Below are 22,984 nucleotides of genomic sequence, written 5' to 3' on the forward strand. Positions count from 1 at the left end.
CAGCAACACCTCCCTGAAGCCCAAGAAGTCCCCCAGCAGCGACAGTTGGACCGTGGCGGACAACTCCACCAAGAAGAGCTCCGACAGTTGGGACAATTGGGGCTCGGAGGCGGCGTCAAACAACAAGCACAGCACCGGGGACAGTTGGGAGGCCTGGGACAACAACTGGGAGAAGGCGGGCGACGCGAAGCCCACTAAGAGCCCTTCAAAGCCCGCTGAGGAAAGCTGGGAGAATGCAGACTGGTAGTGGTCACACACACACACACACACACACACACACCCTCACCTTACCTCTCTTCCTGGTCCTTTCTCATCCCTCCATCTCACAGACACTTTCAGGGAAAGGAAAGTCCGATCTTGTTAATCCATTTTTATATCATAGCTATTCATGAGTTGCCATTTCTGATGTCAAAGTGTCTTCAGTGGATTCATTTGAACTCAAAAATCAACGTCAATTTCTATTTCCTCTTGTGAATAAATCGGTGTTTATGTCGGGTGAGTTAGTGGGGCCTTTGATTTCACCTTACATTTATTTATGCATAAGGTTGCGTTTATTGTCAAAAGCGTATACCCCATCTACATGATAACCCTCCTCATTTTGGTACAGTATTCTGCCTCAAATAATAGTATTGTGTAGAATATTCAAATGAGCTAAAAACGTACATGGTAATCTAGTATCAAAATGTAGTTGGCAAATGTTTTATATATTTTTGATGCATGATTTATTATTTATGTTTGTCTTGCAAGTATTAAAAGCTCAAGGAAGTATACTATATTGTTGAAAAGACAGCTTAATTATAGAAATTGGTGAAGATATTCATGTGGATGAAATAAATTAGGGAAACTGGTTTGTAAAAGTCACCTACTTCTACAAACCAGAAATTTGCTCAGATTCATCTCTATGTTCACATGAAATTTGAGTGGCCAAATATGAATTCATCTTTTGGGGAAGGTTTTGCAAATGGTAAGCGCAAACTAGGGTTAGTAAAACAGAAGTTGTACCATCATGAAACCATGTCCCCGCGACAAACGTTAAAGCTTCTTAAACTTCTCTCCCCGTCTAAAACTTCTAATTTTGACCTTAATCTGACAGGCAAGCCCTTTCATAAAACTTAAACAGGAAGAAAAACTCCTGTAAAATCTTCAATTAGGTAAAAAACAAAAATCGATTTAACCCATGATAATAGGAAAGAACATTTGTATTTATTGTATAGATTTTATTTTCAAATAAAATATTTCATAGGGACCTGATTATATTTTCTTAAAATCAAAAATGTGTATCAGAATATTTGAAGATGCATGAATGTATTCTTTTCACAAATGTTTGCCATTCTCAATTTGTAGAATCCCATTTTAAATCCCTGCCTTATTGCTCATTGGTGCACTCGGTCTGAGCCATATATAGATGCATATTTACCCAGCATGCCATGCTGGACGGTTCATAATTATGTCCTGGGCAATAGGCAATATCATAATTTAAAAGTTTCCTCTGTATAGTGATGATTCTCTAACCTGAATCGTTTGTAAAGCTGGATTGTGTGTGCTTCATTAGACATCTAGTTTAAGAATAAAAAACATAACTATCAAGACATACTTCATACATGGAGTATGTCTACGACTAGAGGATTTGACACTTTTCTAACTCTGGGTGTCATGGTCATACACCTATGAGCTTAGTTTACCAAATTAATTGTTATTTAGTGGGGTTTCCATACACCAACAAAACGTAATCTCTGTCCAGGGCGTTTTATATGCTATAGTTCCCCCATAGACGCACAATGTGTTGATGCTACAAACTGATAGGAATTTTGTCTGCTGTGACCCCTTATTCAAAGTTATGTCTTTTTTTTTCCAATTTTAGGTTTGTGTACAATCCATACAACCTCTTGCATATTATCTATATGAATTATCAGCTTTGTTTCTTTATATATATGTCCTGTTCACCCTGCATGGCCCCATATGTGTAAGACCTATGACTTTGTACATTTCGAACAGAAATACTATTGTAAGATGTCAGCATGTGTTGTGAAATGCAGGAAGTGTTGAATAGAATTGAAGTCTTCATTAGTGTGCTCTAATTGTTATAAAACACTATTAATTGGTCCCATGCATGCATTGGACAAATGTATACCAGATGTTTTGGAATTTAATAGCTATTCTAGGTGATGTGAGTGCGGTTCCCATGGTGCAACGTGCTTGGACTTGAAAGATGTAGTCCCCCTGATCCCATGTACAGCCTCCACTGCCAATGTGGAGCAACTCCAAACCCATCCATGTTTTAGTGTTCGGTTGAGGCTTTTGTGTTATAACCATTCTAACTGCCCCTAGTTGTCACAAGTGCAGATACTAACAAAAGTAAAAATGGTCACCATTGCAGAATACTAACAAACGTGAATCCTAGGCTTTTAATCATATCTGATGCTGTGATGCTGTGTGTCGCCATGTTCTCTGCTGTAAATGGCCGATCTGTAACTCATTCACGTGAAGAGGGGACGGGTACCTCCCTGTGTGGGTCTACTTAGGGGACATTCAGGTTCATTTTGGGAGCCTTCCTCTGACTTCCCCTTCTGGATATATGTGATCCGACGGCATCCAGGCGACTCGCTCCCCAAAGTCGCCTATACATTCCATCCCATCTCTTCCCTTGATAGGTTTACTGTGTTGAGAACTTGATTTATGTAACCCGGGGGGGGGGGTGCTATCTAGATGGGTCTGATGCATTCACATGTCCTCAACTGTGACGACCCAGGGACACCCACTGCAGAGGGCCCTCTGCTGTCCGTCCCCCCCCCCCCCCCAACCCGGGCTATGGTTTGCAAAAAAAAAAAGTTGTATTGGTGTTTTTTTTGTGGTTGCAGTAAACCCTTTTCTTTTCATGATGATGGCTCGTATGTCATACTGAGTTTATGCGTGTGCCTTGTGAATAAACATGTATGATGAATTGGTGTAGGTCGAGATATATTTCACTTTCTCTGCTCTTTTAAGTCCCCTTGTTATGTATTGTCAATGGATGTTGTTATTGATCATGTGTCTGGTGTATAGGTCTACGGGGAACAGTGTGTATTGTCATCACTATTGCAATATCAATGGCTTGGTGATGTGGGGAAAATATTGTTCAGTTTATAGTTTATATAGAGTTTATAGATGGCATATTGTTAGCGCAGAAATCCATTCATTTCGATTAAATCAGGCAAAATCCTAGTTTTTAATTTATTTTCATGTGAGTATAAGAAAGTGTGCAATCCTGGTTTTTTTTCAATTTCAATGCAGGTAGAAAAAAATATTTTCTGCAGATCATTATTCGAATGTCATTACGGTAGGTGTTATTACAATGTTGCAACAATGCGATATTTGCAATTTGAGGACTATGTGAGGAAAATCCTTCTCATTGCAGACGGATCCATCTACCTTGTGGCCCGCCTACAAGGCGTGGTGTTGTATCCCATTTCCTAAACTATTTCATTGGAGGGGGGATCCTAAAACAGCATCTATGGCCGAGCTCGAGGGTAAGTAGCGTCTGAGCCGATACAAATGCGTTATGAGCGGTTAGTTAGTAAGAGGGCATTTGAATGTAGCGACGCCGATACATTGTTGATTGGGTTTCTCTCAGTGTATCGGACGTAAATTGTAAATAAGACCAACTCGCTGAGATAACAGGCTGCAATGGTGGACCGGAGCGGATAGCAAGTCAATGACCTGATGTTAGACGATCAAATATTACATGTCTGGAAGTTTAATTCGCTGATATTGAAGGAATAGCCTGAGCGCCGAATATATGGCGATCACACGTGTTAAGTGGCTGCATGAATGGCGGAATGAATTAGTGTGCGTTAGTTTCGGGTGTTGCATATTATTTGTTAGCATCGACTGGTGGATGCACATTCCGTCATCAGGCACATAACGTTACATCCCAATCCCCTCTTCCAACTCTCCACACATCAGCAGGGCTATAAATACAACGTTTACTTCACGGACAGCCTTTAGACCTGTATGTGTCTAAATGCATTGCTTTGCTGAACCGTAAGCTGTATCCTGTCATGGCCTAGCGTTCATCTTTAATTGTGGCTAATCGCAGTTTCAAGTATGTCCATTTCATTCACATTTGAAACCAGGCATGTAACATATGTCAGGCAAAACTGCGATTGCGACTAATTCCCCCGTGCTAGAACGTACCCCAGTGTATGTTGATCTCTAAATGTAACCTTTAATAAGCTCTTCATCAATTAATAATACATCAATAATAAATTAGATGTATTATCCCACCACCCATCCAAGAGTATTTTTGCATTTGGCAGATTGCTCAGAGAACTATTTGATTGTCAAATTGGCTTGAAATATTGGTTAGAAATTGGAGACAGAAGATTACAAACCTATCCTTAACGATGGAAGTGAATTGGACCAATGCTAAGCACTTTATGCAGACTAGTTTATCATCGCATGTTACCCTCTAGTGGTGTAGGTAGGTTTTCAAACCCTATTTGGAAGACTGAAAAAACACCAACAATTGCCTGTGTGCAGGAGGCCTCTGCGCTTGAATAGCTTGCTTGACAAAGGCCTAACAAAAGCTGTTACCCAAGGCTTACCTTAAAGTGGTCAGGTATTCATACAGTCTCATTAAAAAGCACACGTATTCTTGATATAACCCAAATATTGTTGTCCTTGCAGGGAAGCTGACACAATGTTTTTTACAGCAACGCTCTGAGATTGATTAATCAACTCATCACCTTTCAATTAGGTGATGTATTGCTTTATTTTGTTCCATTCTGTATTAAACAAAAGTATGAAAAAGGAATACAGAAATAGAATAGCAAGTGTACGTACAAGAGGCCAATTTTAGTGTGGCGCCAGGTTTTAATACAATCCAGTGATCCTGAGAATGAAATACGTGTGGTATACCAGTCATGGAGCTAACCTCCGGCAACCAAGTCTTTGAGTTGTTAAAATTCATGGGTGCTTCTTAATAAGTGGTTGTTTACTTCACAGGGTCCTGTAAACAAATAAAACAGCAGTGATGCCGCCCCCATCTGACATTGTGAAAGTTGCAATTGAATGGCCTGGTGCCAATGCGCAGCTTATTGAGATCGACCAGGTCTGTACTCGTTCACTGCCATGCTTTTAAACACTTCTAATATCCTCTCTACAGTCTGTTAAACAAGCACTTGGAGGCATGTAGACTGAGATTTCGTTTTAACTTCTGTTGTAAACCGAACACTGAGAATAATAGACGGACAGAGCGTTTGATCTATATTGCAGTTGAAACTGGAAGACTTAATCTTGACACGGCGGTTATATTTCTGACAGTACAGATAACTGCAGATTGTATTCAGGAACATATTACAATGTTGTATAACTGGGTAGATTCAAATGATCTTGATCAATTATAATATTCCTGGCTTTTTTGTTGAAGCATTTCAATTTATTTCCCATGCATTTATAATATATATTGCTTGTTTACAGAAAAAGCCTTTGTCTTCAATTGTGAGGGAGGTATGTGATGGGTGAGTACAACACTTTCTATATTGATTTATTACTTAATGTATTTATTTATATGTAATAATCTAGGTAAATTCATTCAATGTGCATATTAAAGTGTATGGTCACCAAAGACGGGAATAAAAGGTTGTACAGCAGTGTCGAATTGCCTTCATGTTGCATCAATAAAAAAAGAATATATGATCAGTTTAAAACAAAGTGTTAGGAAATAATGTACGCTGAAATAATGGTTGAAGACTAGTACAAATTAAATTGTATATTTTGGTAAAATCCACGTTTTGAAATACATCCAGTATTCACACTTCTAAAATGATTTCCTCTTCTGTCTAAATAAGTGTTTTCCTTTGGTCAATGACCTCCTTAATGTTCTTAAAGCAGACTATCATCTCCAGACCGTCCCTGACTCTGTTTGTCCCCCGTTTCCTCCTAGAAGTGTCTGGGTTTCTTTTTCACATCGTATCTTGCCTCATGTTTATTCCGACAATAAACACACTGCCAAAAAAATCAATTTCCATTCCATTTAAGTTTGCTGCAGTTCTCTCTCCCTGCGGAGCAGCTTTCCTTCCGTACACGCACAACGCCCACTTCTTGTGTCCTCTATCCATAAATCCTCCATCTGCCGTAACGAATAGACCTTCTGGAGGCCTCCGCTAGATTTCAAATATCTTTTTCTACCACGCGTGTACTGTTTGTCAATGTGTGGAAATTGTATGTGGGGTGAACACAGCCTACCCACATTCTGTTCTGAGAAACATGCATTTTTCCAAAAGATCTTGCTCATGGCGTTGACTAATGCCAAAGCATCTGCCACGGCTGCTCTGATGTTCCCTTTCCTTCCCTGTGCTGTTTTAGGTGGTCGCTGTCTGGGGCAGAGCAGTTTGCCCTCCGATATGCAGACGGGCCCCAGCTCTACATCACAGAGCAGGTGATCCCCTCTTACTTCTAGTTGTCGAGCGGACTGCGGTCAGAGTTTAACTTTTTTTAAAACCGCTCGCTTACCCGTTCTTCTGTTTTTGTCTTCTAGAGTCGGTGTGACATCAAGAATGGAACCATCCTGCGCTTAGCCATTTCTCCTGTAAGGCACCTATTTATCTAACTATTTATTTAAAAGTGTCATTTTTTCATACTTCTGGTTCATCAAACAATGCTTCATATTGTATGTGACAAGTTAAAAAAAGTTAAACGTCAAAAACATATCATGCAAGTCACTGGAATTGCCAAAAATCTTTACTTTTATAAGTGCGATGCTCTCATGGAAAGCATAGCAAATTAATCTCCTTTCAAGGCAATACTTTGGGGTAAAAAACGAACAACAACAATCCGATGGTGTGACTAATATTAGGGGGTATGTGCTTGACGTACGTGCCCAGGCCCGTGCAGCTCGTCAGTTGCTTGAAAGGATCCAGTCCCATGGCATCGACGCGCGCCTGGAGGCCCTGAAGGAGCTGGCCAAGCTCTCCGCCGACCCCACCTTCGCCGCCGAGTTCATCACCATGGAGGGCATTGGCACGCTGGCCCGGCTCGTGGAGAGTGGCACTCAGTGAGTCTTCAACACCTAAACGTATAGAAGGGATGCACAGACGTGTGCAGTGTTGGGCGGGGAATCAGCTTCGATGCTGGGTTTATTTATTGGAGGGCTTTGTATTTTTTGATGTCATTGGTTATCATATTTCTCTTGTCTCTAGTATCACTGCATATTTTAGGTACATTATGTCAAACTGTGTTTCTGTTATTCCTACCACCTACATGTTTTCCAAGATATTGATGAAAAGTGCAGTGTAGTGTAAAGTTTTAAGGGCACCCCCCAGCAGGCGTACTACCTGCTCTTGTCTGGTAACCATAAAGCAGAGTCAACCCAGTAAAGTCTGTATGCACTGAATAAAAGTGGGAAAAAATGGGTAATAAAAAGTGAATGTTCAAAAATGTTTGTCCTGAAGCTTTGGCGAGATGCTGGCGTTCACCCTCACAGCCTTTCTAGAGCTGATGGATCATGGCATAGTTTCCTGGGACCTTCTTTCCCTCTCCTTCATAAAACAGGTATGACTAACTTATTTATGTTCCACTGTTTCACTCTTCAAGGTCTTCTAGGGTTTTATGCAAAAAGTTACATCTTATAAGAAAAGTTTGGAGCTCCGGCTTTAAGTGCTACGCATGAATTGACAATATTTTCTTTTCTTTTCATTTACTTGACCTTCCACCCTTTGTGCTACCGGAACTGAGTGGGTTGCTGTTGCCTAGCAACTCGCTGTGCCTTATGTTACTTGGATGGCTCTTTTTTATTTATTTATTTTTTCTACTTTGTGAAAAGCTAAGCTAATGTTCTTTTAGTGGAATGCGCTAGAACTGTGGATTGACTCTGCAGGCATAAATCCAAATTCCAGACAGCTCTGAATGAAAATGTGTTTTACTGCTGATTTAATTTGCCATATGGCATATCTTAATCAAGAGCACTTCTGCTGTTATATATTAATAGATTCAGCGCACATCCAAGCAGTGCATACAGATCTAAATGTAGATATCGTTGGTGAGAGCAAAGTTGTACACCGTTTCCCACTCCGAGCATGGTCTGCATTCTTTCAAATGCACGGACCCTTAACAGTTCTATCTGGGCGATTAGAGCGTTTGATTGGTCCACTAACAGACTGCTACCCATAAATGTGGTGATGCACCTTTTGATATTTAACCTGGTTCCGAATAGCTGTCTATTATCTACATGCAATTGCAAATCATTATTTCCTTTGAATCTGAGTTAAGGTATCTGGCGTTCTGCAACAGGCCCTAAATCATTGACAACACTTAAACTGAACAGAGTTCAATGTACATTGTTATGACATTATACTTTTTTATCTTATATTTTCTTATCTCAAAAATAAGCTTGCTGAGCAATTAATTTCCTAATCTTAACTACTACTACTTTTTAACTATGAGCTGATACCAAACAGGCAAACTGTACATTGTTCTAATTTTACATTTAAGATTTACTGCAATGTATTCTCTTGTAATGAATGGCAGCACTAGTTAATGCACTATTGAAATTATGTCTGTGTGTGTGTGTGTATCTAGTGATTGTATGGACAACATGTAAGCATATTCTCAGTCTATCCTGAATTTCAAAAAGAGTGATGTGTCTCTTAGTAGAACGCTTGATTAGGACATTAGGACATTGTACAGTAGGGCAATGTGGTGCTGTGTTATTCATGGAATTTTTAAGTTATCTTTCCTCTTACACAGTCCCCCTTTCTACAGAGAAAGGAAACAAATGTATAAAAATGAATAAGCATGTGAAGTAGCTATTACTCGATGAGTCACCAGCAGTCACACATCTGTTACTGTAGTCACACACCTCTACGCTAGCAGCACACTCAGCGAGCTGCACTCAGGAATAATAATTATATCCAAACAGACCACCAAAGCGCCATAACACAACCGCCTACAATCCAGAGAAAATGTCCTTGTATTGCATCTCAGATTTGATAGTTTAGCCCAGACAAGGCAACCCCTTCCTTTGTCAGAGAGTGACAAAAACACATCTTTAAATGTAAATGTTATTTTAGGGTTAGGCGTGTGGTTCCCAGGAGGTACACAGGATGATCCAAGTCAGCACACATAAAAATACAATGAAACAGAGGATTTTGACGATGCAACAATAAAACAAGCAATAAGTAAGCCAAACAACAAAGTGAGTTCTACGCCGAATGTATTTGGGTGACGGTAGAACGTGAGGCAGAAGGGGGTTTACGACTAGACCCATTAAGCGCGGGAAGGGCTGTGTATTAACAAGTAGGGCTGAACGATTTGGAGAAATAATCGAATTGCGATTATTTTGACCAATATTGCGATTGCGATTTAGTACGCGATTTTTCTTTTTAAAGTTCCTTATGTCCTGTATTATTCACTAAACTAGCAATTAATCATTCTATAGTATGACCAACACAACATTGAAAGCAGTCAACATATAAACTACCCTTTCCTTTAGGCCAGACCTATGGGTTGAAATTAATTGATGCATGAGTTGAGATTATAACATCTTTATTCAACTATTGAATTTTTAAAATAAATTGGATATCGCACTCTATTACATCATGATGTCGGTTTGAATTCGATGTGATGAAGATGGTGTGTTCAATAGGATTGGATTCCCAACAACCTCAGCCTGGCGGTAAATGACTAAAGTAATAATAACTATCAATATTGTCCGTCCGTCCCCCCGATTAATCGTTCAAGTGCAGAATAAGAACTTCAGCCCAGTCTGTGTTTGCTTCGCTTTCCTTGCAAAATATAGTGCAGTGCTGCGTTTGTTAATGGTCAGAGGTGGTAAGCCAACCTACGTGCGTTCGAGCCATGAGGCAAGAAAAACATGGATGCTCACACTTAACTACAAGAAGACAAATGCATTATTATAATTCTAGATTAGCTAAGAAAATGATCTAGTTCTGCAAAAAGTTGTTGTTGACAGTAAGGGAGCCGACTATACATTGCTGTCATCGTAAGAGAACCCTTCAATAAAAAAAAAGTGCTATTAGTTACAATGCTAGCTGCAGTATCGGTATCGGCATCGAAACATCTCTACTTCAGACGGGTAAAAGGGTGCGTGGCGTCCCCAGATCGCAGGCTACGTGAACCAGCCCATGGTGGACGTGTCCATCCTGCAGCGCTCGCTGGCCATCCTGGAGAGCATGGTGCTCAACAGCCACAGCCTGTACCACCGCGTGGCCCAGGAGATCACCGTGGGACAGCTCATCGGCCACCTGCAAGTGTGAGCATACACACACGCACAGGAGCCCCCCCACCCGCTGCTGTGGGGGGGGTGGAGGGCGGAGAGGAGTGGTCCGGCGGTGGCGCTCTGAATTAGTTTGTAGGCCCCCCCCCCCCCCCCCCCCCCCCATTGACTAGAAGAGCTGAGGTTGTCTGTGTGTGACCCGCCGGTGGTTGCTATGGGGACCTGTCATATCGATAACAAACCAGCATATCTTTTATCGCAACAATGATTTTTTGTATTATCAATGGTCTCTTTTGATAGCTGGTAGCCTTTCAGAGGTCTACAGAGTTTTTGACCCACACAAGCGATGTGATGAAGATGGTTTGTTCAATAGGATAGGATTCCCAACAACCTCAGCTTGGCGGTAAAAGACTAAAGTAATAATAACTATCAATATTGTCCCCCCCCCCCCACGGCGAACCCAGACCAACACCCTCAGTGTAGTACGGGTTCGACCTCACATGTCTGTGGAGCAAAATGCTTCTAATGGTTTGTTGCCTGTCGTTGACCTTCTCCACAGGTCCAACCAGGAGATCCAGACCTACGCCATCGCCCTCATCAACGCTCTGTTCCTGAAGGCCCCCGAGGACCGGCGACAGGTCAGCCACCAGCCCGTTGCGCTCCTCCGAATCGCTCATAGGACTAACTGGGGGAGGGGGAGATAACATGTTACACTCTGCGTAATGCTGCGTGCTCACTCACACTAACAGTTTGAAATAACAATGAATGTTTCATAATCCAGAGTGGGCTAGTGGACTCACTTAGCTGTGTATACTGTGTAAGGATCTTTGGACAAAAGACGTATTGCCTCCCCGTGGATTCATATCGGTGTGGAACTGAGGGCCAGTCGATTGGATGCTGATTTGGATAGAGTCTGCCAGCGCTCATTCTTTAGATTTTCTTGGACTGGTGACGTCATTTAAAAATCAACCAACCATACCCTTGTGAGTTTCCTTCTACTTTTACTTGTGCTCCATATTATTTAAAACTGAAAAAAACAATTCAGTACAGCATTACAATTCTAAGAAATTATTAAACTCAAGTATGTAACATTTACGTGCAAATATTGTACTCTCTATTTACTAGAATCCTATACACTGTTCCCCTTTGGGTTCCATACGGTAAGGACATGTCGAGTGTTTCAGGCCAGGAAAACCTGGTACCAAAAAGGACATGCAGTCCCACCAAGGACACAACACCTGCTCCGTCAGACACCCTCATGTATTGGGAAGGGACGGCAAAGCACAGCCTCTGGAACAACACTTGAGATTTCCCGTTCTCCTCAATTTGACCCGTGAAATTGTGTTTGCAGCACAACTGAAAGTACAACTGACTCTGCGGAGGGGCAGTATGTCTTGTCGGGTGTTTGGTGTTATTAATACATATCATACCATCTGTGTATGCTTCCACACAGCGCACTAACACACTACCGCGGCACCTCATGCCTGGCTGCCTCTTCTTCTTCTTCTTCTTCTTCTTCTTCTTCTTCTTCTCCATGTCCTGTCTTATCATTGCTCGGCTCCCTGTCCCCCAGGCCAGGTCTGTCCAGTTACGTGTCAGTCGAGTACCGTGGTTCTCAAGGTAACTCGCTTCTCGTGGCAGCAGGAGAACAGAGTTACCGCTTTACATTTTCACCCATCGCATCCAACTGGTTCCCCGGTCTGAGCCAAGCCTTAAACCTATTACCCTTTTTACCGAATTTGCCTTTTGAGTAGCGGGAGTTCATCTCCACACTGTACATTTACATTCAGCCATAGCAAATTGATACGACATCCAGTTTGTTGAACTCTTTCAAACCAGCCGAGCTCACAAATTGCTTGGGCCGGACCAACTTGAAAGCAGTGACGGGGGTTATGGGGGACGTTCCCAGGGGCCAGACGATATGTATCTCACCATGGTAACGCTCGCGCGCTCTGTGTGCATGCTGTATCTGTCGGCGTTCTGCATGTACAGTATATCACGGCCCATGCGCAAGTTTGTAAGTACTGTTTCCATCACTGTTGCACCTTCCCTCTCCTCACACCCCCACACCCCCATAGGCGGAGTGTACTAACCCACTGGATCAGCAGCTCACTGTGAGTACAGTCCCCCCCCCCCCGCCCCAACCCCCCCCCCCCCCCTTCTGTTCTCTCCCCCCCCTCCATTGACTCCTCTCTCCTGTTCCCCTGTTGAGCCATTCAAACGCTATGTGCTACGTGGTCTCTGTCCTTCACACAACCAGGGGATACAAACGCCGCGGCCAGGCTGCTTTAGCACCTGGACGGACCCTTGAAGACGGACCACGACTCACACACACACACACACACACACACACACACACACACACACACACACACACACACACACACACACACACACACACACACACACACACACACACACACACACAAGGTTGAATCTGATTGTTATTTAATCATGCGCTGGTATAAGACAGCATGCAGCCTACTATATAAGTCCCAGCGGGGAGCTGTTGGAGTCATTGTAGCAACCCGGGGCAGTTAAACGATTTGAAAAGTGGTAAACATTTATGATCAGACCAAGTATGTCCAGCGTGAGAGTAATCGCCTCACTTATCAGTGGCGGGGGGCAAATGGCATTGCGTGTGTTGTTTTTTCGGAGGTGTTTTAACTCTCTGCGCACTTCCCTAAGTCAGCTGCTTTGCTCTTGTTTGATGTTCAATGCGGGAAGAAATACTAAGGAGAGAAGAAAAATTGTGCCGCATCTGTCACGTTGTTTGACTCCCTTCTCCTCTCTCCCCAGGAGATGGCGAGCACTCTGGCTCAGAAACACCTGCGCTCCATCATCCTCAATGTGAGTCACAGGCCCCAGAGCGCACACAACACACAATTAATGGCTGGTGTAACTGCAATGGCCGACAGTAAATTAGTCGTCCGATTTTTCGAGGGGTAGAATCAAGGGGCCGGGATGCCTTTTGATAGGAAACGTCTCTGAGGGGACGGATTCACTGCACCAAGCCATCTTTCATGAGCAGTGACACCTTTCTTGTAGAGTTGATGTACCAACATTAGAAAGTATTGGATTAGGGAAGCTGATTTCCCTGGTCTAATTCTTCACAGAGCTCCCTCTAGATGTCAGTAAAGGACACTTTGGTGGTATTGCAGTGTTCCTATGTTTGCATAAGCAACAAAACAGTTTCATATTCAAATGCTCATTCCTGTTCAAATATTCATTCTTTCAATTCAATCAGTCAATCTTTTGATGAGGTACTTCAAAAAACAGTTTTTTGCTTTTTGCATCATTATAATGAGACAGATTAAGCAGTTAACGTCTCAAACGTGCAAATTTAAAAACTGTTTGCTTTGAATTATACACTGGTACTGCTGTCGTTTGTGCATTGTAGTTACGTGAACCCCTGTCTGAATCGTATTGCGATTTCTATTACAGCATATCATCAGAGGAAACCGGCCAATCAAAGCAGAGATGGCCCATCAACTTTATGTTCTTCAGGTGCTGACCTTTAACCTTTTGGAAGAACGTATGATGACCAAGATGGATCCGAATGACCAGGTAAATAAATTGATCTCTATTTTGATATGATGTGTTGTTCCATTTTTTCTTTCACAGAAGTATTTTTATTGTTGATGTGACTGTTGCTAATGGGAATGTTTAGCTGAAAAGTGTTATGCCGCTTTTCCACTGCATGGTACCAGCTCGACACGACTCGACTCGACTCGACTCAGCTCGCATTTTTTGCGTTTCCACCGCGATCTAGTACCTCAAGTGGCTGCTTTTTCTAGTACCGCCTCGCTCTAGGTTCCAAGCGGCTGAGCCGATGCTAAAAGGTGACGTCGGCAGACGGCCGGCCACTGATTGGCCAGAGAGTGTGACGAAGTCACGAGAGCGACATGGCAACCATGCTGGTAACGATAGAACAGCCATAGTAGCGCCGCAGCCAACATATTCCACTTCTTCAACATGCCAGCTAATAATACGAACACGAATACCATCGCATCGATGTTCTCCATTGTTGTTATGTGGGTTCTGTCCATGTGTGGGTTACGTAGGTGTTGTTTGCGTCGCGTACAAAAATACGTCACGGCCCTTTCGCGCAGACGACCCCGCCCACGTCCCGGAGGTACTATTTGCGGTGGAAAAGCACCCGCGCTGCTACCGTGTCGAGTCGTGTCGAGTCGTGTCGTGTCGAGTCGAGCTACATGTGCGGTGGAAAAGCGGCATTAGTGTCACGGTTCGGTAACCCCTTGATCTGTAGTTTGGGTTGGGTTCTACATATCACAGCACACACCATCAAGAGATAACTTTGAAGTCATGCTAACGCTACTATTCCTGTTGGTTTGTGGCGGTCCAGGCTCAGAGAGACATCATCTTTGAGCTGCGCAGGATTGCGTTTGATGGAGAGAATGACACGGGGGGCACAGAGAAGAGGAAGGCCATGTACACAAAGGACTACAAGATGCTGGGCTTCACCGTGAGTCTCCCCCGCGCCGGTTCTTTTGTTCATGCATCCCTGATAAGGCTGCCTGAGAAAGGCTCTGAGTTGAACTCAAAGGTTTTCACTGTTGCTTTTTTTGCTTGCCAATTATCTGAACTAAACTAAACAGTAAAGGACAAAAAAAATCGTATTTTCCTATTATTTTCATCTTTCAAATCATCTCCTTTAATTGGTCTTTTAATTTTTGATCTTTAAATGTTTAGAAAATGTGATTCCTGCCATTGCAACGCACCATGAAGGGCTTTGAGTTTGAAGGGTGCTGTACATAAACCTGTCTCTTGCCTCGCCTCGCCTCTCCCCGTCTTCTGCGGCCGCAGAACCACGTGAACCCCGCCACGGACTTCACCCAGACGCCCCCCGGCATGCTGGCCCTGGACAACATGCTGTACCTGGCCAAGCTGCACCAGGACACCTACATCAGGGTCAGCTCCCCGCTCCCGCTCCCTAGAAGCTCCTCACTCACCCTCACGGACCGACCGGTAACACTGCTGCCTCTCCTTCCCCCCCGCCCACAGATCGTCCTGGAGAACAGCAGCCGCGAGGACAAGCACGAGTGTCCGTTTGGCCGCTGCGCCATCGAGCTGACCCGCATGCTGTGTGAGATCCTGCAGGTCGGAGAGCTCCGTGAGTACTTTGGAACAGCCCGAGGCTAAACAATGTTGTTCTTAATCCTCAAACTCAATCATGTAATTCCCCCCCGACACCAGCGTGAAACAATAACAATGAGGCGGAAGAAGCGGCTCCCTGAAATAGCAATAGTTTTTATTATTTGCGCGCCTTAATAAATCCTTACCTCCACGGTGTTTGCGCAGCGAATGAAGGCTGCAACGACTACCACCCCATGTTCTTCACCCACGACCGGGCCTGGGAGGAGTTCTTCTGCGTCTGCATCCAGCTGCTCAACAAGACATGGAAGGAGATGAGGGCAACGGCTGAGGACTTCAACAAGGTCAGAGGCCCATACGTGGAACATACAACGTGTGTTTTTTTAATGTAAAGGCCACCTGAATCAGCACTGTGCATTGGTTATGGGGGTAAGTTTGGAGGGTTGATGTTGATCCTTCCTCTACAGGTGATGCAGGTGGTCCGGGAGCAGATCACCAGGGCGCTGGCCATGAAGCCGGCCTCCCTGGACCAGCTGAAGAGCAAGCTGCGCAGTCTGAGCTACTCTGAGATCCTGCGTCTCCGCCAGACGGAGAGAATGAGCCAGGATGATTTCCAGTCTCCACCAATCATGTGAGGCTATATCTGAAACAGGCTTTTGACTAGTTTGCATTCATACCAGACCGCGAAGACTTGAGCCCACAGTCCTACTTTGTACACTCGCTCATTTTGATTTAGCCACTTAATGAATAAATCAATAATTATCTAGATTTATTGATTTATTCATTGAGTGACTACAATCAAAAATGAGTGAATAGAAAAAGAAGGATGATTAAATCCACGTACAGGGCTTGTACATCATAAGGCAGCATGGGAGGTTCTGTTGTTGATACTGCCATTATGAGAGGACTCAACAGAGTCACTGTAAAATAAATACGCAACGGCACCATGCCTTGTTGTGCCACGTCTGGCATGAGAAACGCTGCGGCAGTGTCAAACGCGACAATGTCTCCCCATAATGACGAATCGTTTCAGGATTAATGACTTAACAATGAAAAAAACGTGCTAACACAACGTGCTAACACAATGAAAAAAACGTGCTAACAACACAGCAGCGAACAGCCCAGCACTCCTAGTCCTCCTAGACGGAGGCGGTCATTGCTAAAGATCTCCCCTACAGAACCAACCCTCCTCTCTGCAGTGGCTAGGAGGGCGCTGGTACCTTACCCTGCCTTTAAAACAAAAATATTTGTGCCGCAGAATATTGTGTACTGCCTTTGCCAAGCGGTGTTATGCACGTCCTCCATCAACGCCCACGCGCGCGTGTGTCGGCGCCACCTTTCATGCTTTGCAGTGAGCTGCGGGAGAGGATCCAGCCCGAGATCCTGGAGCTCATTAAGCAGCAGCGCCTCAACCGCCTGTGCGAGGGAAGTTGTTTCCGCAAGCTGGGGAACCGCCGGCGGCAAGGTACGAAGCGGCACAGATGCTCCTGTTCTCCCCCCCCCCCCCCCCACACACTCATTCAGTGGAGGGAACCTTCCACCCCCATTGTCACTCAGGTCCCTCTCTCTCCCCCCTCTCTCTGCTCCAGAGAAGTTCTGGTTCTGCCGCCTCTCCCTGAACCACAAGGTGCTGCACTACGGGGACCTGGACGAGTCCCCACAGGGGGAGGTTCCCTTTGAGCTGCTCAGCGACAAGAGTGAGTCAGTCGTGGTTTCAAATGCCTCCGTCCGACGACTACTTGTGGTCCGGCACGGCTGAGAATTTATTCTTTGTTTGGTTTTCTTGTTCTTTGCTGCAGTTCACGTGTCAGACGTAAAGTCTGTGGTTACGGGGAAGGACTGCCCACATATGAAAGAGAAAAGTGCGCTGAAACAGAACAAGGTACGGTGTCAGGCCGTCGGTTGTTTGTTTTCATTGGTGTTGGTTTCTGTAGTGGTGTGGGTCCCCCCGATTGGGGCGGTTTGAAGAATACAAACCCTATTTGGTCAGTGTCTGTTATGTGTGTGTATGAATTCTGTTAAACACATGTTCACTAGAGGGCACCATCACATTTACTTGGCCTCAAGGAGTCGTTTGGACTTTGCTGTTCCCGTGGCGACCACTGCTTAAGGGAGGGGCACCCATTATCAACGATTCCCATTTAGTCCTTTTCTTCTTATTTTCTTCCAGGAGGTGCTGGAGCTAGCATTCTCTGTTTTCTACGATCCTGATGAGACGCTGAACTTTGTAGCGCCAAACAAATATGAGGTAGGCTGCCAACGTGATCGCCATGTTATTTTTGTATGTTGAGTTTGATATTCCCTCGCTGACGTTCCTCTCGCTGTGTGTGTGTGGGGTGCAGTACTGCATTTGGACCGACGGGCTTTGTGCGCTGCTGGGCAGAGAGATGAGCAGTGACCTGACACGCAGCGACCTGGACACTCTCATCAACATGGAGATGAAGCTCCGCCTCCTGGACCTGGAGAACATCACCATTCCCGAAGCCCCGCCCCCTGTGCCAAAGGAGCCCAGTTCATACAACTTCACCTACAACTACAGTTGAGGTGTGCGTGCAGGAGTCTGTGTGTGTGTGTGTGTGTGTGTGTGCGTCCGTCTGTCTGTGCGAGTGTGTTATTTGTGTGCATGAGTATAGTAGGTACGGGCATACTCTAGTTCGAGAGTAGATAAATATAAAGTCAAAAATAATTGTGTCTATTTTTAGCTACATCACAGGACTATTTTGTTTAGCCCTTGATACTGCATTCTAGCTTCATGATTATATTCTATTTGTATCTGAGTAATTAGCTTTTACATTCTTAAAAGATGCTGCCAAGGAGATGTGGTAGGTGTAGTCATTTGTGGGTTATTCACCTTGGCCTCCATATTCGACAAAATATATTGTGCAACAGTTAGCGAGTGACTGACATTCCATTATCGTTAGATTATATAAAAAGCCCATGTTTGTCAGATACATTTCTGAAAAAACAAGTAATGGACAACTAAAAGCCTACTCACCAGATTAATCACAAGTAACCTTGAAGTATTAATCCTTGATAAGGAATCAAATTTAAACCAAGAATTTAAAAAGCTACATTCCTATTATGTATACGTGTGTGTGTGTGTGTCCGTGAATCAATTTGTGCCAATTCAGATTTAAAGATTTTGTCTTTAAAGATAGAGCAAAGTTTTGCCTGCTTTAAATAATCGGCAAAAGATAATCCATACGGTACTTATCCATAAGGAAAATATTGTCTAAATCAGTCATAACACTATAAAACCTGTTTTTTCTCGCAAAAAACACAGCCTTAGCAGTAATAATGTCTATATATTTCAAAACATTTTTTGTGATAGTTATGCGTTTTTTCTCACTGCATTTTGTTACTCCATCTGGTGTGCCCTCACAAAAAAAAAAAACTTCTCACACTTCTAATGCTAAAATATTCTGCTCAGTCGTTTTTTTAATCCTGAGTCTTCAGGCCTCTTTAATTATCATCTTTTTTTTAAAGTTCATATCAACGAAGACCATTTCCCCAGCCTTGCCTTAGTACAAGTGCTGCAAGTAAAATGTCGGAAATGTGTTTCATAAACATGAAACAGCTCGCATTTTTGCATTTCAAGCAGTCTTGATGGTGTGCGTAAAAACGTAAAAATATATTTCATTTGATTTTTATAATTTCAATATGTTTATTGCGTATTTTTCGTGTTGTATTTGTGTTACTTTTATCTTCTATGGGTATTCATTGCGAGTGGATATTGTCATTTCAAATGCAGAATATAAATATATTTTTATAAACTATTGTGTAACTTTGCCGGCTGTGAAACAAAATTGATAATGACGTAGTCACACTGGTCTATTTAGTCAACCCTCGGTACGGCCTCTGTAACGGCAGTCATGTCGTCTCATGGGGACAGTTTATATGTATTGGCATTTATTATTTGTTGAAAAAAGTAAAATCATGAATGTCACGTGTTTCAATACTAATATGACCGGTTGACCTTTTCCAGGTAACAAAAAATTGAAGTAAATAATGCCTTTTACTGCTGATCCTGTGGCAGCGCTAGTGAGTTCTCTTTGAAATGTGTATGATTTCATGTGGCAGGTGGTGATGTATTTTGTATTTTATTTTTATCTTTTGTATTTTATTTTGCTCCTCAAATGTTGAAGCTGCTATCAGAATAGTGTACAGCAACAGCTATAATTCATCAGTAACCACCAACAAACGTTTGTTGTTGCGCTGGATGTACTAACTCTGGACACTTGGAGGTCTGAGCATCTTGCTTGACCCGCTAAACCACTTATAGCTACTTGCTAGTGCTAGTTACAAATGACGTGTTGTAAAGTACAAAATAACAACATTCAATCTAAATATGTTTTTCATAATTAGATACCTGTATATATAGTGTGTTACTTCATTGAAACATGTATGTGTGAATAAATACAAAGTCTAACTAATATTTGAATTGCATTTTTTGTTCATAGAACAACAAGAAGTTTTTCAGATAGCAAGTTTCACAAGCATACACAAAACAGAAAACCTTGTTATGTATCATTGTTATAGATATACAAACGTGTGTGTGAGTGTGTATTGGCTTGGGTGTCGATTTATTCTAAAAATCAACAAAAAATTGCAAAAATAATTTGACGTAAATTAAAAAGATTTTTAATATGCAAATAGCTCAAAATAGATTTTAACACAGTCATCTAGAATAGACCACTTATTTTTTTAAGATAATGATGTTATAGGCAGGAGATCGAATAGAGTTGATCCACTTGAATAAAGAGAACCCAGACAAAAGCCATTGAAAGCTAAGCAGAAACAGTTACCACATCAATCAATTTGACACCGAATACTAAATAAACAAACATAGGTGCTTACTCTGGATGACAAAAGCTGTGTGGGGGAGGCATGGGGAGGGGGGTACTCAAAGCTCTGCACCATTTGTCCACAATAGTGTAAATGTCTGGTCATCGTTTGAGAGGGAGATATCTTCCACAATCTTGGTCCAGTTAGTCACGTGAACCTCTGACCCTTTCTCTCTTCTCTGTTCACATCCCATCTTGTGGTGGGTGTTGGAAAGAAAACTTTCCATTTTGATTGTCCATTTTTCTTTAACTCCTTTGTTGGCTGGTACTATAGTTAAGGTTTATTTATATACAACAACACAAAACAATGTCAATATATGTATATGTATATATATATATATATATATATATATATATATATATATATATATATATATATATATATCATATATCATATAGTGTATATAAAATAAATACAAATATCTTCCTGCACCATGGAGGCTATGTATGACTATAACCAATTGGCTGGAGATGGTTTTGTTTTTATGTGTGCATATATACAGTGTGTGACGGGTGCTAGTACGGGCTCTCCGTGCACATATACTGCTCATGACTATAATCTTAGCAGTTGTGGTGGAATGGCGCCTTCTCTTCCTGCGCTCCCGGGTGACTAACATCCCCTGGAGTTTGATCCGGTGGACCGTGATCCTTGACCTCCTGCAGGAGGTCGACGTGGCACTGCTCCCGCCGCTCAGCGGACCTCCTGTCCAGGCCCTGGCTGGCCACTATCAGCAGAATCACAACCAGGAACAACAGCACCAGCACTGTGGAGCTGAGCTCGGGCCCCAGCGGGAGCATTTGTTGGCTCGATGGAGCCTCCTCAGTCTTGACGGTGACACACTGGGGTCGGCTGCTCCCTCTCTCTGTCCGCCGCTCGTGCCCGCTGGCCGGGCCGGCCCCCAGGTGGAGACACACGCGGTACAAGGTCTTTGGCACCAGGTGGGTCAGGTTGAAGCTCTGCGTGCCGGCGAGGATGCGCGTGGTGTAGGTGGGCATGGGCACCGCGTCGGGGTTGATCGCGCGCCAGAATAGACGCGTCATGGGCAGGTTGTGTCCGTTGGTCCAGGACAGAACCATGTGGTGCTGTCCGACCTCTCGCACCTGCAAGCCGGCCCCCGCCGCCTCGTGTGGGTGTCGCCTCAGGTTGGCGGGCAGCTGCTTCTGCCGGGGTCTCCTCCTGACGACGCAGTGCACCACCACTGTGACGCTGCGCGTGTCGGCGCCCAGCGCGTTCTCCGCCACGCACGTGAACAGGCCGGCGTCTTTGGGCGTCACGCCGGTGATCTCCAGGGTGCCCTCGGGGAGGAGCCTGTAGCGAGTGGAGTGGTTGCGTGCAGCGTGGGCTCGAGGTGTGTCCGGGGAAAGGCTGTGGCCGGGTGTTTGGGCGGCGGGCGGGCCTTGGGAATGAGCGAGGCCGGACGCCGGTCCTATCCTCACCCCGGAGGGCATCACCCAGTAGACCTTAGGCTGGGGCTCTGCCAGAGCTCTGCAGTGCAAGGCCAGGCTGGTTCCCTCTCTCACGCCGACGTACGCCGGCAGGGGGCCGGCCGGGATCAGGGGCAGGCAGGAGGCGGACATCTCCCGGCTGGACACTTCCTTCACCCTGCGGGCCCTGAGCTCCGGCGGCTCGGAGCACAGCGTGGCCTGCGGTTGGATGAAGCGCACCGTCCGAGGGCCGCTGCTCCCCGCCCCGCCCGCCCCGCCCGCCTGGGCGTGAGCCGCGGCCTCGGGCGGACGGGCGTCGTGGTGGGCGTGCCGGTGGAGGGCTCCGTCGGCCGCCCAGCGGAAGAGGCAGTCGCAGCGCAGCGGGTTGGAGTGCAGGCTGAGCTCCTGCAGGCCGGGCAGGGAGAGCAGCGTGTGGTGGTGCAGGGCGCTGAGCGAGTTGGAGTTCAGCATGAGGCTCTCCAGCCGGCTCAGGTGCAGGAAGGCGTGGGGGTGGATGAAGGACAGGCGGGGGTTGTTGGTGATCTCCAGCTTGGTGAGCTCGGGGAGGTTTTCCAGGGCGGCTCTCTCTATGGACACCAGGTCCTCCATGTTGTTCAGACCCAGCTCCTTCAGGTGGATCATGTCTCGAAAGCCCCCCGTCTCCACCAGCCTGATGCGGTTCTTGTTGAGGTCCAGGAACTTAAGGCCTGGGACTCGTCTCAGGGCTTGGGTAGGAACCTTGGTCAGCAGGTTGTCATAGAAGGAGAGGCACTCCAGGCTGTCCAAACCATCCAGAGCTCGTTCCTTCAGGACTCTCAGACCCATGCCTCCGAGCATTAGACTACGGAGGGACCTGAGCGCCTGGAAGGCCTGCTCCGGGAGCACCTCCACGGGGTTCCCTCCCAGCATCAGCACCTCAAGGCGGGGCAGGGGCTTGAACCACTCAGGGTCGACGGTGGTGAGTCGGTTGTTGTTCATATGCAGACGCAGCAGAGACTCCAAACCAGCGAACGCTCCGGCCGCCAGTGAATGCAAGCGGTTGTGGCTCAGGAAGAGCTCCTGTAGCACCGGATAGGAGGAGAAGGAGGCCTGGGGAAGGAGAGCCAGCTGGTTCTCCTCCATATGCAGGGAGAGCAGCGAGTCCAGCCCGGGACGTGGACTCCATGACGGGACGCCGCTGAAGCGGTTCTGGGACAGGTCCAGCTCGGTGAGGTTGGGGAGGCCGGGGAGCTCGTCGCTCTGCAGGCCAGAGAGGAGGTTGCTCTGCAGACGCAGGGTGTGGGTGTCGTGAGGTAGGGGCGAGGGGAGCTCTGTCAGGAGCAGGTCATTGCAGTCAACAGTGGGGGCTTTGTGATAAACAGATTCGGCGGAGAACCACGGCTTGATC

At 45.0% G+C, this 22,984-nt stretch overlaps 2 protein-coding genes across 7 annotated transcripts in view; one reads left to right on the plus strand and one right to left on the minus strand.

Moving 5' to 3' along the window:
• Positions 1-259: 259 nt before the first annotated feature.
• Positions 260-19,758, plus strand: elmo2 (engulfment and cell motility 2). 6 transcript variants are annotated; one of them, XM_056605430.1, is made up of 23 exons: positions 260-3,506; positions 4,666-4,735; positions 4,984-5,089; positions 5,458-5,498; positions 6,346-6,418; positions 6,518-6,568; positions 6,864-7,033; positions 7,431-7,530; positions 10,098-10,249; positions 10,773-10,851; positions 12,292-12,327; positions 13,013-13,063; positions 13,658-13,780; positions 14,580-14,699; positions 15,041-15,145; positions 15,239-15,347; positions 15,536-15,672; positions 15,796-15,959; positions 16,681-16,793; positions 16,918-17,025; positions 17,128-17,210; positions 17,499-17,576; positions 17,671-19,752. In XM_056605430.1, exons 3-23 carry the CDS (start codon positions 5,012-5,014, stop codon positions 17,869-17,871), a joined length of 2,172 nt encoding a protein of 723 aa, XP_056461405.1. In that variant the 5' UTR covers positions 260-3,506; positions 4,666-4,735; positions 4,984-5,011; the 3' UTR covers positions 17,872-19,752. The 6 variants fall into 6 exon arrangements, with proteins under 6 accessions (XP_056461405.1, XP_056461408.1, XP_056461410.1 ...); XM_056605433.1 differs by having other exon boundaries at positions 10,098-10,243; XM_056605435.1 differs by lacking the exon at positions 12,292-12,327 and having other exon boundaries at positions 10,098-10,243; positions 17,671-19,758.
• An 863-nt stretch (positions 19,759-20,621) lies between these two features.
• Positions 20,622-22,984, minus strand: part of LOC130402181 (leucine-rich repeat neuronal protein 2-like) — a 6,406-nt gene continuing 4,043 nt past the window's right edge. Inside the window, exon 2 of the mRNA XM_056606313.1 lies at positions 20,622-22,984. This exon is cut by the window's right edge and continues 592 nt beyond it. Coding sequence (XP_056462288.1) covers positions 20,734-22,984 — 2,251 coding nt within the window. The 3' untranslated portion in view covers positions 20,622-20,733.

Source organism: Gadus chalcogrammus, chromosome 13 (assembly GCF_026213295.1).
Source record: "Gadus chalcogrammus isolate NIFS_2021 chromosome 13, NIFS_Gcha_1.0, whole genome shotgun sequence".
Taxonomy (NCBI): domain Eukaryota; kingdom Metazoa; phylum Chordata; class Actinopteri; order Gadiformes; family Gadidae; genus Gadus; species Gadus chalcogrammus.